This window comes from Oryzias melastigma, linkage group LG5 (genome assembly GCF_002922805.2).
Source record: "Oryzias melastigma strain HK-1 linkage group LG5, ASM292280v2, whole genome shotgun sequence".
Lineage (NCBI taxonomy): Eukaryota > Metazoa > Chordata > Actinopteri > Beloniformes > Adrianichthyidae > Oryzias > Oryzias melastigma.
The window spans coordinates 9,104,953-9,117,348 of NC_050516.1; the positions used below are offsets into that span (position 1 = coordinate 9,104,953).

The following is a 12,396-nucleotide window of genomic DNA, read 5'->3' on the forward strand; positions in this document are numbered from 1 at the left end:
GGAAAAAGAACAAAACATAAAAAGAAAACATTGGAGAAAAAAAATCAAATTTCATATTTATTATTAAAAAACAGAAGTTCATGAATGCTAATCCAAATTTCTTAAAGGCTAAAGTAAGTCTATGCGGCTCCTTCTAGGTTTTGATCATTAGAAATCAACTCCAAATGGCTCTTTTACTGTCAAAGGTTGCTGACCCCTGGTTTTGAACAATATTCCACTTTCCATAGGAATGCAATTCCCAGCTCAACGTATAGCTTAGCATAAAGGCCGGATGAAGTCAGCAGATCCAGACTGAACATAGACCGTCACATCATGGTAAACAAATATACAAGGCTGACCACTCGACGTGCGCACCGCCATGCACAGGTAAAACTGATGCCGCTCTCAGGCAGAGCTGCCCTCATGACACTGCAGAAAACAATTACAGCACATCCTTAGAAACGCATGAGCTCGACAGTCTCTGTCTTTCCTGAAAACGTCTGCGTCTTTGAGTTGTGCTTTTGTGTGCATGCATGCATGAGATAAGCGGTGCGCACAAACAGGACGGGATGGGGCACATTTCCCTGCACCAGTATGTCTGGAGTCCAGACTTGGTGCACGTGGCTGCGCACGCTGGCATGTGCAGTGGAGGGTAAAGTGACAGGATTAAACAAATCACAGACGAAGAGAATATTCATGAAGGAGGAATGAATGCAGCCTTACAGAGAGAGGAAGCCAGGGGAATGTGACAGTGATGTATTAAATGACCCATAACCCCGGCAGCTTGAACGGACAAACAGTAACCCATAGCAACTATCACATCCTGCGCTTTACCTTTGCTTCAGCATGAAGTGCTGTGCCACTTGGTGCATGACAAGTAGTCAACTGTTGGGCAGGTGAAAAATGTCTGAGAAATATTTTCCCATAAGGCATTGAGACAGAGGGATTTTAGCGTCTAATAATGACCAATGGCTAATTCTAGGTATACAGGAAACTATTGATAATTATTGATCGATATTTCTAAATAATAAAGATATTTTGAAGGAATTTAGTGTTACAGAGAAAATCTGCTTTTTTTCCAATAACTCAAATGTAAATTTGAAGCTGCAGGTTCCTTTGAGTTAAACATCACACAGTTGAACATCCAGGTGAGTAACAGACTTGTAAAGAAGTTTTGATGGTTGCCATGGGGACATTATGCAAAACTTAGTCATGGCTCATGTGGATTGACCTTTGCACACAGCGATTTCTGTAACGCTTGGTGCACGTGAGCGTTTTTCAAATTGTCTTTGTTCAATTTATGACTGCCGGGTCGACTCCGTGTGACAGTCCGGACCCGTTTCCACGAGATCCATCAAAGAGAGTTGCTCAAAAGTTCTTGGACAGAGAGACTTCTGCCTCCAACTGAGAGATGAATTCTGTTCATGGTAAAAGTCTTTTTCACGTCTTGAAACATGGACCAATTATTTGAAGATTTGCGCAGCTTTGATGTGGTTGCAGTTGCCATGGAGACATTTTGCATGGACTAAACATGCAAGAGGCTTTTTAAAAAGGGCTCGTTTCTCATTCACATCTCGAGTATTTGAAGACAATTTGACACATTCACACCATGACATATTTAGTTTGACAAAATGATGTTTCACATCTAAAATTTAAATGTTTTACTATATTGTAAGGTAGAAAATGTTGACCATGTTGCCCCTCCGTTAAAACATAAAAATATGTAATTTGTCTGTTTTCCTTTTTGTTTTTTTCCTATCCACCTTTAGCATGTAAGTTGATCTGTAAATTCACCGCTGTTGGACTTTTGTAAAGTGACAATAGAATCAGAATTAGGCTCACAGAATGGGAGATGTCAGCAACAATAGCCTAAAGGTATTAATCCAAACTCAAGAAAAGAAAAATAATTCTTTTTTTTCCATTCAACACCAGAAACTTTCTGATAGCAGGGGTGTTTTAATAATGGAATCTGAAGCAGAAAATTGCCTCTGCTAATCTGCACCAACTGCCTCGTTTGACTGAAATTAAAGGTGAGCTCTTATTAGAAAAACATTAGTCGACCCAGCTAGTTTGATGGCTAACTTTTTCAGGGAAAAGAAGCACAACAATCCTCAAATTGCTTTCTGCCACCGACGTTTTGCATAGATGCGTGCAAAGTTGAGGCAGAGAGATTAGGCTCAAATGGTTAGAATTTCTCATTATTCTTTGTCTCACCTTGGTGGCGTGTGGCTTTTATGAAGAGAGCTTGAGCTCCTCGTTGCTGCAATGCATGACATTGGGGAATAAAGCAATAAGGAGGAAGAGAAAAGCTTGAAAGGGCATACCATCGCGTTATTATCCATCTCCAGCACGCCTTTGTTTGTGTTTGTGTGTGAATGTTTATTAATGTATGATGACAAGGATTTGGAACGCTTTAAAGTAGAGGTTATGGCATTGTAATTTTTGGTTTTTAATATCACTCAGAGTGGAGAGGAAGAGAGGATCAAAGAAAACATTGCTGGAGTGAGATCAAAGAGCTGTCAGAGCATGCATGCTGTATTGTTAGAGGCTTTATGAAGTTTCTGTCAAACTACTTTAGGTATAAGAGACACAACGTTAAAAATTTAGCTTAAAATCATAATTTCTAAGAACAGTATCAAACTATAGATTAAGGTTGTAAAACTAAAATCAATGAATTAATAAAGGTTAACAGCTGGAATTATTATTAGCCACATTTGGGATGTCAACGTGTTTCTATAGGAATGTATGTGCTCGAGCTTCATGACGCGTGTAAACATCGGCCCTAACCTGACCATAACTGTGGAGAGTAAGTACCCTCAAATATCAACACAAATCTAAAAGACAGTTGGTTCCAATATTTCACAATGAATAACAGTTACCGGTACATAACATTAGTTATGTACTGGTCTACACCAGTAAAACAGCTCCAGCAATATTATATTAATGATTATAAAGTCGCAATTTTATTATATATTTATAAAGATTTAGTGTTGTTATGTACAATGGTCCCTCACTACATCAGGGTTTTCATGTTTTGTGTTCTTGCCATTTAGCAAATTTTGAGTGCATTGTGTTCTGCTCGTCTGTGGACCATTGTCCATCAATCTCCTCCATTTCATTAATCCTGTGCAAAATGTGTTCAGTTTGCTAAATATACATGCACAAATCTTTAATCATAAGCAGATCTTTGTTTTAGTTCTATATACTGGGCATATGCTTCTATGACAGTTTGAAAAAGAGAGAAAAGACAACACCAGTGGATATTAAAATAATATTTGTATCATTTTCCTGTTGGAAAATACCTTGAATGGTTTTATATATAGATATAAATATGTATATACAATGCAACACTACCGGCGGCTTTAATGACTTTTCATATGACTAATATATATATATAATTAGTAATATGTATATAAAATATATATATATATTTCCTGTTGCAGAACACCTTGAACTGTTACATATATATATAAATAAAAGAGAGAACGCTGCTAGTAACTGCGGGTGGTTTCTCTTCCGGGAGCGCCACAGAATAGAGGCCACTTCCATTTAGCACCCTTGTTAATCTATAGTGTTTCGTTCACACCAGATGTGAAGCGCTGCAGTCCTCTGCTGCTGGCTCATGCAGTGCAACGACTGTTTCAGCGCCTGCTTGTTTTTTTGCACGAGCTGCGAGTGATCTGCGTTAATCCTGGCAGGAAGTTACTCAAAACATAAGATAAAATTTGGTCAATTTTTAAAATATAACAATTTTTTCACAATAAAATACCATTATTGACAAATGTGATCATATTTTTGGGTCTAAACAGATTATAGAGATAAAAGTACAGTACTTCCGCCTTATTTGCGGGGGTGAGGGACCGGAGACCTCTGCGAACCCGCCAATACGGAAAGCCCTCAGTCTCCCCAGTGGCCGAATAATGTCTGTTACAATCCATACTCATCAAAACCACTTCTGATCATGCTTTGTAAAACATATTTTTAAAGAACATCGGAGTATTGCTCAACATTTAGGTTTTTTTTAATCCAGAACAACTGTGAACTTTTCATAAGGACCATACTCTGTCTCCCTGTGCCTTACATAAGCGCATGCTTCTTCCTTCATCAGTTAAGAGCGAGACGGCAACTCTAGAATTTGCCATTTTAATCCAACATAAACACTTGCTTTATGATAATTATCCTCCGCGATTATCAGGATATTTCAGAGCTGTCAGCTGATGCTATGTACGCTCGCTGTGAGTGTGTGTGCGTAACGGATAGGATGGCGTTCTCTTCAACTGCGCTCGCCTCCTGGGAAATACCTTCAGCACTTTTTGAAGCAAATGCCTTATACAAGCATCTTGAGTTGTGGGAGTTTTTGTGACGCACCGGAGGAGTCACATGACTGAAAAAACACTGGCCCATGTAGTGGGCTGACTACAGAGCGGGGGATGGGGGATTTTGGATGTCTACAAACACAAATAACAAGAAAGAACAGTTGGCGACAAGTCAAGATGGACGATGTTATATTAACTGTATAAGCTCTAAATAACCACAGCTGAACAAAAGTGTCTGTCAACCATCGCGAAAAAATACGCGTCTGGACGCACTCTGCTTGGCGGCGCTTCCGCATGCAGTGTGAACCCGGCGTGAGGGTCCTGCAGTATCTTAGCTGTTCCTAGAACTGCGCTTTTCTGGACTGAGATGTCTGAGGTCTTTGCAGGGATCTGCTGTAGACACTCCTCCAGTTTGGTAGTTACAGCCCTGAGTGCTCCAATTACCACGGGTACCACTGTCACTTTCACCTTCCAAGCTTTCTCCAGTTCCTCTCTGACTCCCTGGTATTTCTCCAGTTTGTCATGTTCCATCTTCTTGATGTTACCATCGCTGGGTACTGCCACATCCACCACAACGGCTTTCCTCTGTTCTTTATCTACCACTACAATGTCTGGTTGGTTCGCCATTACTATTCATTTAGTCTGTATCTGATTAATCATTAAAGCCACTTTAATAATTATATGTAATATATATATATATGTAAAAGTTATATGAATAATCATTACAGCCACCAGCGCTGTTGTCTTATACTGTATATATATATATATATATATATAAATATATATATATAAATAAATAAAGATTAATTGAATTTAAACTGAGTAGAGCTACAAATGCAGATGCTGAGACCCTGTGTGGCTGTTGGTTCCTGCCAAACCTGTTTGGATTAAATCCTGTTGAGTCTTCTCAGGTTCGTCTGAACCCTCTCCCGCCTAAATGAATGTCTGGGTGAATCCGGCCTCTGAGAGAACGCCGGGTCTCCCTAGAGGCGGTCAGACAGGCGGGGTGTGTAGCTCACAGTCGGTCTCCTTCTTAACGGTAAATCTGTGTTATCCCACAGCTCAGACAGGTCCAGTCTCTGGTAATGACTAGCAGGGTCCTGCTCTGGAGGCCAAACGGATCTTTACAGAAAGCCGTCTGGCTGCTTTACTAATTGGAAACCACATAGACACAAGGAGAAACCAACTAAACAAAGAGCAGAAAGTTGAGGTCGAAGGCTTTAAACTGCAGTCACTTCATGCAAACAGCAACCTGAGGCTCACTTAGGTTCTGTTTTTGCTAACACCTCCAGAGGAGCACATTTTCCCTCTCTATATATATAAGAGGATTAATGGATTTTTAGATCTTAAGGTAAGCTCTGCTGCAATATAGTGGTTCTCCTCAGTGAGGGGCATTTTGGGGGATATGAGCAGTAACATGCCCGGAGGCAAAACAAACAGATAAACTCCCCTAAATGCTTATGGAAAGTAAATCACTCGGAATGTCTGCACATGAAAATGTTTTTGAAAGTGCAGGAAGGGAAAAGCAATTTCCCAGGAGGGTTTCCTCTTTTTACCTTGATCTCTGAAAAGTACCCCTGGTTCTAATTTTCTCTTATCTTATTAGCTGCCTATAGTTTCTAATTCATTTAAGCCAAATGCTTTATGACTCTAAAAATACTGCGGGTAAACAGACAAGATGGGATGATGTGGACAGATTTTGGATTATTTTAAGATAAATGTATTCTCTGGTGTTGCTCTTAAAAATAAAAGCAGAGTTGAAAGTTTAATGTGCAAAAAGCCGGTGTGACTTTTTAAAATCATGAAGGTCTTGTGGGTCTCTGAGTGGTGCACAAACTGCAGACTAATAATGTTTTACTGTGAAACCCAGACAATAGGAATCTCTGTTTAGAGGAGGACCCAGTCAAACCAAACAGCCAGGAATAATACATATTTAATAAACAGCCAAAAAAGACAAAAGTAAAATTTAAATGAGAAAAAAAAGCATGGCTCCATCTTTGATTTAAATGAATGAAGTTGCTCGGCTCGCTGCTGGTTTGTTGCTTTCTGTTTTAATTTTTTTTTTCAAGCTTTCATTTGTTCTCACAAGTTTATATCAGAGAAATCTGAATTGGATGTGGATAAAAACACAAACGTTCGGTGTATACAGAACTAAGCACACTGATGCTCTTCTGTCATAAAGAGACTATAAATGAAAACGAGACTTGAAGGATTAAGATGAGAGTGAATACAACATTTTAATATGTTAAAATGAGACAATACCGTGGAAATTGAGTGCCTTTAGACACAAATCTCATATATTCTATCTACAGAACATGTTAGATTGAGCGGCTCCCCCTTCCTAAGGTGGTGAATAAATAGAATAATTACCAGGCGGTCAGTGTTGTGTGAAATGATTGCATGACCACAATGAAACGCAGTCCAAATACTGGCAAAAACCTTCAATTGTGTGCTTGTGAATTTAATGGAGCAGGTGGAAGAAGATGTCAGAACATGGAAGAGGTCAGCCCTCCTCATACAGTACAGAGATAGAAAATAGAAACATTTTCCTTCAGCTGAAGATGCTGCTTAAATCACAGAACATTTACAACTGTGGGAATAGAGAATAAACAAACAAAAAAAGGACAGTATGTGATGCAACTCTTGTAAGAAATGTCCTGAAATAGATTTTAAAATAGCTCCAACACTGTTGTCTGACGTCACCCATAAGACACAAAAATTAAGCATAAAGTGTGGTACAAAAACCTTTAGAAAATTGGAAAAAATTAAGAATGTGTGCATTCAGCCACATGCCAATAAAAAGAAACACTCCAAAAACATTATAGCTCTAATACAATCCAAACAACTGGTTAAACAATCCCCACAATCTAAATGAGATTTAAAAGCAATAGACATTAAAAACATTCCTTAAATCAGCAGTAAATATGTCAACTTTGGATGTAAAATGGAACTTTTTAACATAAAAGTTAATGGGTATTTCCTCCCCTTTGCAAACTCCCTCCAGTGGTCTTTTGAGGAACTGGAGCACTCAGAGTTTGGGATTAGGTTTCAGAATTTTAGAATTAGAACAAATATGAAAAGTTTTCTGACAAAAATGAAAACTAAAGCCACCTTTTATTTTTCCTCTTGGTTCACAATCTTTTATTACCGTTTCATTGATATTTCACAACACCCTAAATCTTTAAATGGATATGTTTTTATTTAAAAAAAATATGTGTTTTGACTGTTAGGGAAAATTAAACAAATTTACATTGAAAAAAAATATGACATTTCTTCATTTAATTTTTTTTACATTTCAGTCCTAATTCTGATGAATTTGCAAAAAGTAAACACTTAAACTGTAATAATATCTGATAAATGACTAAATAAAACACCTAGATAATTGTTGTTTTACATGGGTGATCAATACCAATTTACAACAATTTAAATCATCAAACTGTTTGATTAAAATGAAGAATAGGCAAGAAAAAAATTATAGGGGAAAAAATATTTTTTCCAGAAAAAATAAAATACTTTCAGACCATTTGCTAAGTAAAATTGTAATAAAATTGAAATAAAATTTCATTTTTTTCTCAGTTTAAATCCCTACTTATGCAAAAAGTTTTTGTAACAAACAGATCAAATTTCTAATGGAAATGTCATAAATAAATTTCTAGTATTTGATCAAATCTTGATGAATTGTAAAGAGAAACATAGTGGTAAGTATTTTCTATCCAAGTTAACCTGGGATCAAAATAAAACATTCACAAACCATGAGACACTGTAAAACGGTGTTTTTGAGAAAACCATCCTTTATAAAACAAAAATAACTGCAGTACTTAACAGTCAGAGGGAAGAAAGTGATTTAAAAACTGTCAAAATGTACTAATAGAAGACCTGAAGGGTGATAATAGGAAATATTGTCGCTCACCTTCATATCTTCACATGCAAAAACACTTCAATTGGCAGCTGCATGAGCTCACAATACAACGTTAACCTTTGTTTCTTGAAATTTCCATCGTGAACCGTGACTGTGGTTTGAACAATTCCACCATTATTCTTTCTGTACTTTTGCAACAACAACCTAAACAGCTTAAATGAATCAGAAAAATATAGAATATAGTTTTATTTAAATAAAGATTTTTGTAGTAGCTGGATTTTATTTAAAAAAGAACCTTTTAGTGCTTTTTGTCCTCCACCTGCCTTATTTTCTCCCCTTCAGTATGAATTGTTTTTAGGATACAACACGACTTTTTTGAGGAAAGTGACAGGAGGACAACTTAACAGGAACATTATCATGTATACAAGTTCTTTATAAAGAACTTGGGGGATTTTTGTAACTGATCAGCAAATAAATAATAATCAGATTTTCTGTCTGAGCAGATCCTAACCCTCCATCTGTGATGTTCCTGCCTGACGTCTACAGTTCTTTTTCTTGTGGGATCTTTTGGGTTCCTTTTAAACACATCCTTTCTGACATTTCGGTTTGCACCACAGTCAGAAAATAAACTTTTGGAACGGTTTCCTTAAACAAACCACAACAGAGTTAAAGCAGATTATTTACCGTAAGTGAGCTTCAGCTCTACTAGCTGCCTGGTTGTACTCTTCAGCCGTCTGCTTGTAGTGGTCCAAGTTCTGTGGAAACAAATGGAAGAAATTTAGAAAAACATTTATTGGGAAGTTTCATATCTACAGTTTGGTTCCAGAACCAACTTCTGCCTTAGTCACAGGTTGATCTGTATGGGGGATTGATCTGTTTCTTGGTTCTATGAGGGGTCATAAGGGTTGCATCTTAAGGGGAGGAGGTGTGTCCTTCAGTTCCTTTGAGGATCGTACGGCCACCTCAAGGGACATCGTGACAATGGAACGTACCATTGTGGTACCTCCTGCCACTGAATGTAAATATGTGGCTCTTTAATGATGCTCTTCGATTAAGCAGGGACGTGAGGGGAAAGTGTGAGCAGTGTCAAAGTATCAATCTTCACGCCAGTATCAATAGATCAGCTTGGTCTATCGATACTTGGATTGGTATGTCTAACCCTAATATTAACTTACCACGTAAATACCTCATAAAAACGCAGTAGGTATTATGTAAGTAACACGCAGGAATAACATTCAGTGGTCTTGTGGTACAGTGTCCACTCTGAGACAGGAAGGTCATGAGTTCAAATCCAGTCATACCAAAGACTCTAAAAATGGGACCCAGTGCCTCTCTGCTTGACTCTCAGCATTAAAGGGTTTGATGGGGGGTTTAACCACCAAATGGCTTCAGAGCGCAGCTGTTTCTACAGCTCACCGCTCCCTCAGGAGATGGGTCAAATGTGGAGGACAAATTTCACACATCTAGGTTTGTGACAACAATGGGACTTTAACTTTAACATAAGTACCATGTAAATATCTATGTAAATACACAGTAGATACCTTGTAGGTATCGTGTAGTTACCATATACCTTATTTTTCGGGCTCTAAGTTGTGCGTTTTTTTTTTTTAATAGATCGGCCAGGGGTGCGACTTATACTCAGGAGTGACTTATTTGGGATTTTTTAAAAAATAAATAGGCTCATAGAATCGTTATTTTCCCCACTAACAACCGATTGCCTTTTAGCAGTTGTTTCCCACTAACGACCACTAGAGGGCACTGTATGTTTGTAAATCAGTATTTTCTGCTGTCAGAAACGCAGAAGAAGAAGTTCTGTTCAAAACAAACATGGCTGAGAGTCTAATATTCTCCTCATGAACTTTGTGATGCTTTTCTTATTTGCATCAAGACATCATTATTATTGTTTTTATTTTTCTCTCCATAGACTAATGTGGGACAGCAAGCCATCAAACTGGGTTATAAACAGACAGAAGAGCAGCTAAAAACAGTCATTCAGATGCAGCTCCTGCAGGCTGGACGGTAAAAAAAAGGCTGAAAAACCCAGACATGGAGACGTGATTATAGATGCTTTTGTGGAGCTCTTTAAAATAAATAACCTAACCTCTCAACATCATCGTATCTAAAAGACAGTTTCTCCACACGCAATGGAAGCATCTAGTTTATGAACCCATTTTTGGACCAACATTGAGCATCAATTTTGACACGTCAAGAGGCAGCGGACTTGAATTTGACACATGAATCACGTTCCATGTCAAATGATACGCTAGGTCGGGCTTGATGAATTTGTTCATTAATGTTTAACTTTTCTCTTAAAAGTAAGACTTATACTCTGGAGCGACTTATATATGTTTTTTTTTTCTTCATTATGCATTTTTTGGCTCCAGCGGCTTATACTCCGGAGTGACTTAAAGTCCGGAGAATACGGTACATTCTCAGTAAGTTCCATACTATAAAATGATGCAAACCAACACTTATTACAGGAACAGCACCAACGGGCTCCTTGTGTGATATACAGTTTTTTGGGGGTCAAAAAATCTCTAAGACATGCCTGCATCTCACCTACTTCACCGGTAAGTGCTGTACAAGTATTTCCTATGACCTGTCGCTCTAAGATGCCGTGGTGGAAGATCACAGAGTGGTTTCTGATCTTGAAATTTTGTATGGGCACCTGTATACTCTTTACCCATTTTTCGCCCACAACATCCCAGATCCTCCTGTGAGGGCAGTTGGGACTAAGGCTTTAATTCCAGGTTTTTCTAAGGCTATAATTATACGTCACACGATCTGAAGAAGATGACCAGAACAATAAGGACAAGTTTTCATCAGATTACATTTGCAGTGTGCATCTATGCATAAATGATTACAGTGCATGTATTTTCTTCAGGTGTAAACGACGCTCCGAGAGGCCCACAGTGACGAGTGGAATGCGCGAAGCATCAGTGGAAATGCCACTTTCCATAAATTAGTGACCTTTGAGTTTTACAGCCTGCTTACAAATCTGAGTATTGACAGCCGGCTGGTACTCCATTATGTTTTATTTCAAGCAAGAAACCTTGGCATTTAAATAGCAATTACAGCACAGATGCAGCGTGCGCTCCGTCGGCGAGGTCACACGCAGCGCGGTTACTGCAGAACCCAGTAAACGGCTAAACGGCTCTGCGGAGAGAGCAAATGCTAACCAGGATGCAAATACCAGTTTGCAGCTGGTAGTTACAGAAAAATCCCACATTAACCCAAAAGCTTCACTTTAAAGAAATAATAATAAAATTCAAAAGCTCTGTAGGAATATGTCAGCTTCACAAAAATGGCATTTTAAATATTTAAAAGTTATTTGTATCTGGGTTATTCTATTTTTCTTAATCTTTAGGGGTTAATAGTTTTACAAATTTAGTTTTAAATTATGTATTCTTAGTTAAATAAACTTCTATTGAACAAAAGTGTTATTATAAAGCCCTGAAATGAGTTTATAAACAACAAAAGCTTTTAAAAACTGAAAACTCACATTGTTGTTACATTTCCAAACTCTTTGATTTAAATATTTACTCTATGAGTAGGGATGTAATGATTCAGTCAAGCCACTATTCAATTCCATTCAAAGTTTTAAAGTCCAGATTTTGATTTTTTTCCGATTTTTTTTTCTCAATACAATAAATTAAAGTTCACGTGCAGCTTACAGAGAAAAAAGAGAGAGCGCTAAGGAGAGTTAATAAAAAAAAGTGTTAATTAAAAAGAGCATGGTTCCCGGGAAGGAGTCAGAAAGGAAACAGTTGCAAAGCTGCGTCGTCACATATGATTGTTGTCATGGTAGATAGCTCAAAGTTGCATGAAAATGTGAAGTTGCAGAGTGAGGAACAAATCTTGGCTTTGCTTGAATTTGCATGAATAGTTCCGATCGCAACATTGCAAATCCTGGAGGGACTGACTTAAAAAAACATTTAAATCCGAAGGAGCTGCAAGACTTTCCAAGGAAGGCGTATCGGTACACTCACAGGCGCACCCATCCACTCACAGCGAGCCTGTATGGAAAAATGTCATCTGCTCTGCATTTTTCTAAATTTAGGCACAGGCCAAGAAAAAGTGATTTATAAATTTTCTGCAGCGATGATGATGAGTTTGAATCGTTTTTAATCCATTCAGGAAGAATTGTTACATTGTCGTTTTTGTAACTAAAATATGCATAAAATTTTGTTAGAAAGGCCAAAATGGGAATCTGTCAACACCCAGGATGTTAACCGTGCAGCA

At 37.9% G+C, this 12,396-nt stretch overlaps 1 protein-coding gene across 4 annotated transcripts in view; it reads right to left on the reverse strand.

Moving 5' to 3' along the window:
- LOC112145098 (MICOS complex subunit mic25a) overlaps positions 1 to 12,396 on the reverse strand; it is a 72,296-nt gene that overhangs the window by 20,338 nt on the left and 39,562 nt on the right. For all 4 annotated transcript variants that reach the window (XM_036211834.1, XM_036211835.1, XM_024270137.2 and 1 more), the window contains one exon: positions 8,839 to 8,909. In XM_036211834.1, the coding sequence (XP_036067727.1) occupies positions 8,839 to 8,909 (71 nt within the window). The remainder of the gene's footprint in view (positions 1 to 8,838; positions 8,910 to 12,396) is intronic.